Genomic DNA, 357 nt, shown 5'->3' on the forward strand with positions numbered 1-357 from the left:
TTAACAATAAGGATATTCATCAGTAGTCGTAACATACATCTGTTCCAGCCTCCGACCCGCCTGCCCCAAGCCTCTCCACTTCTCGGCTTCAATACCCATGCGAGCACACCAGCTCCCGTCGCCGCATATTTGACATAGGCCCTGGCATGAGAGAGGGAAGGAAGGGTTTAGTGCTGAAATCAATTCTGAGGAATTCCGAAGATTCTTAGGGATAAATGGGCCCTTTGGAAATAGGGTCATAATAAGGGTAAGTTGGTACTATCATGTTCAGGTCGAAATTGAGTTGATGGTTCCATGTATTTTCTCACAACTTTTTTAAAAAGTTTATATCTCGCAATAGCTCATGCATAAAAGCTA

General features: G+C 43.7%; 1 protein-coding gene across 1 annotated transcript in view; it reads right to left on the reverse strand.

Moving 5' to 3' along the window:
* The window catches only part of LOC119587434 (pancreatic triacylglycerol lipase-like), a 63,913-nt gene continuing 63,556 nt past the window's right edge, over nt 1-357 (reverse strand). Inside the window, exon 7 of the mRNA XM_037936165.1 lies at nt 1-141. Coding sequence (XP_037792093.1) covers nt 1-141 — 141 coding nt within the window. The remainder of the gene's footprint in view (nt 142-357) is intronic.

The sequence above is a fragment of the Penaeus monodon genome, chromosome 22 (assembly GCF_015228065.2).
Source record: "Penaeus monodon isolate SGIC_2016 chromosome 22, NSTDA_Pmon_1, whole genome shotgun sequence".
Taxonomy (NCBI): Eukaryota; Metazoa; Arthropoda; class Malacostraca; order Decapoda; family Penaeidae; genus Penaeus; species Penaeus monodon.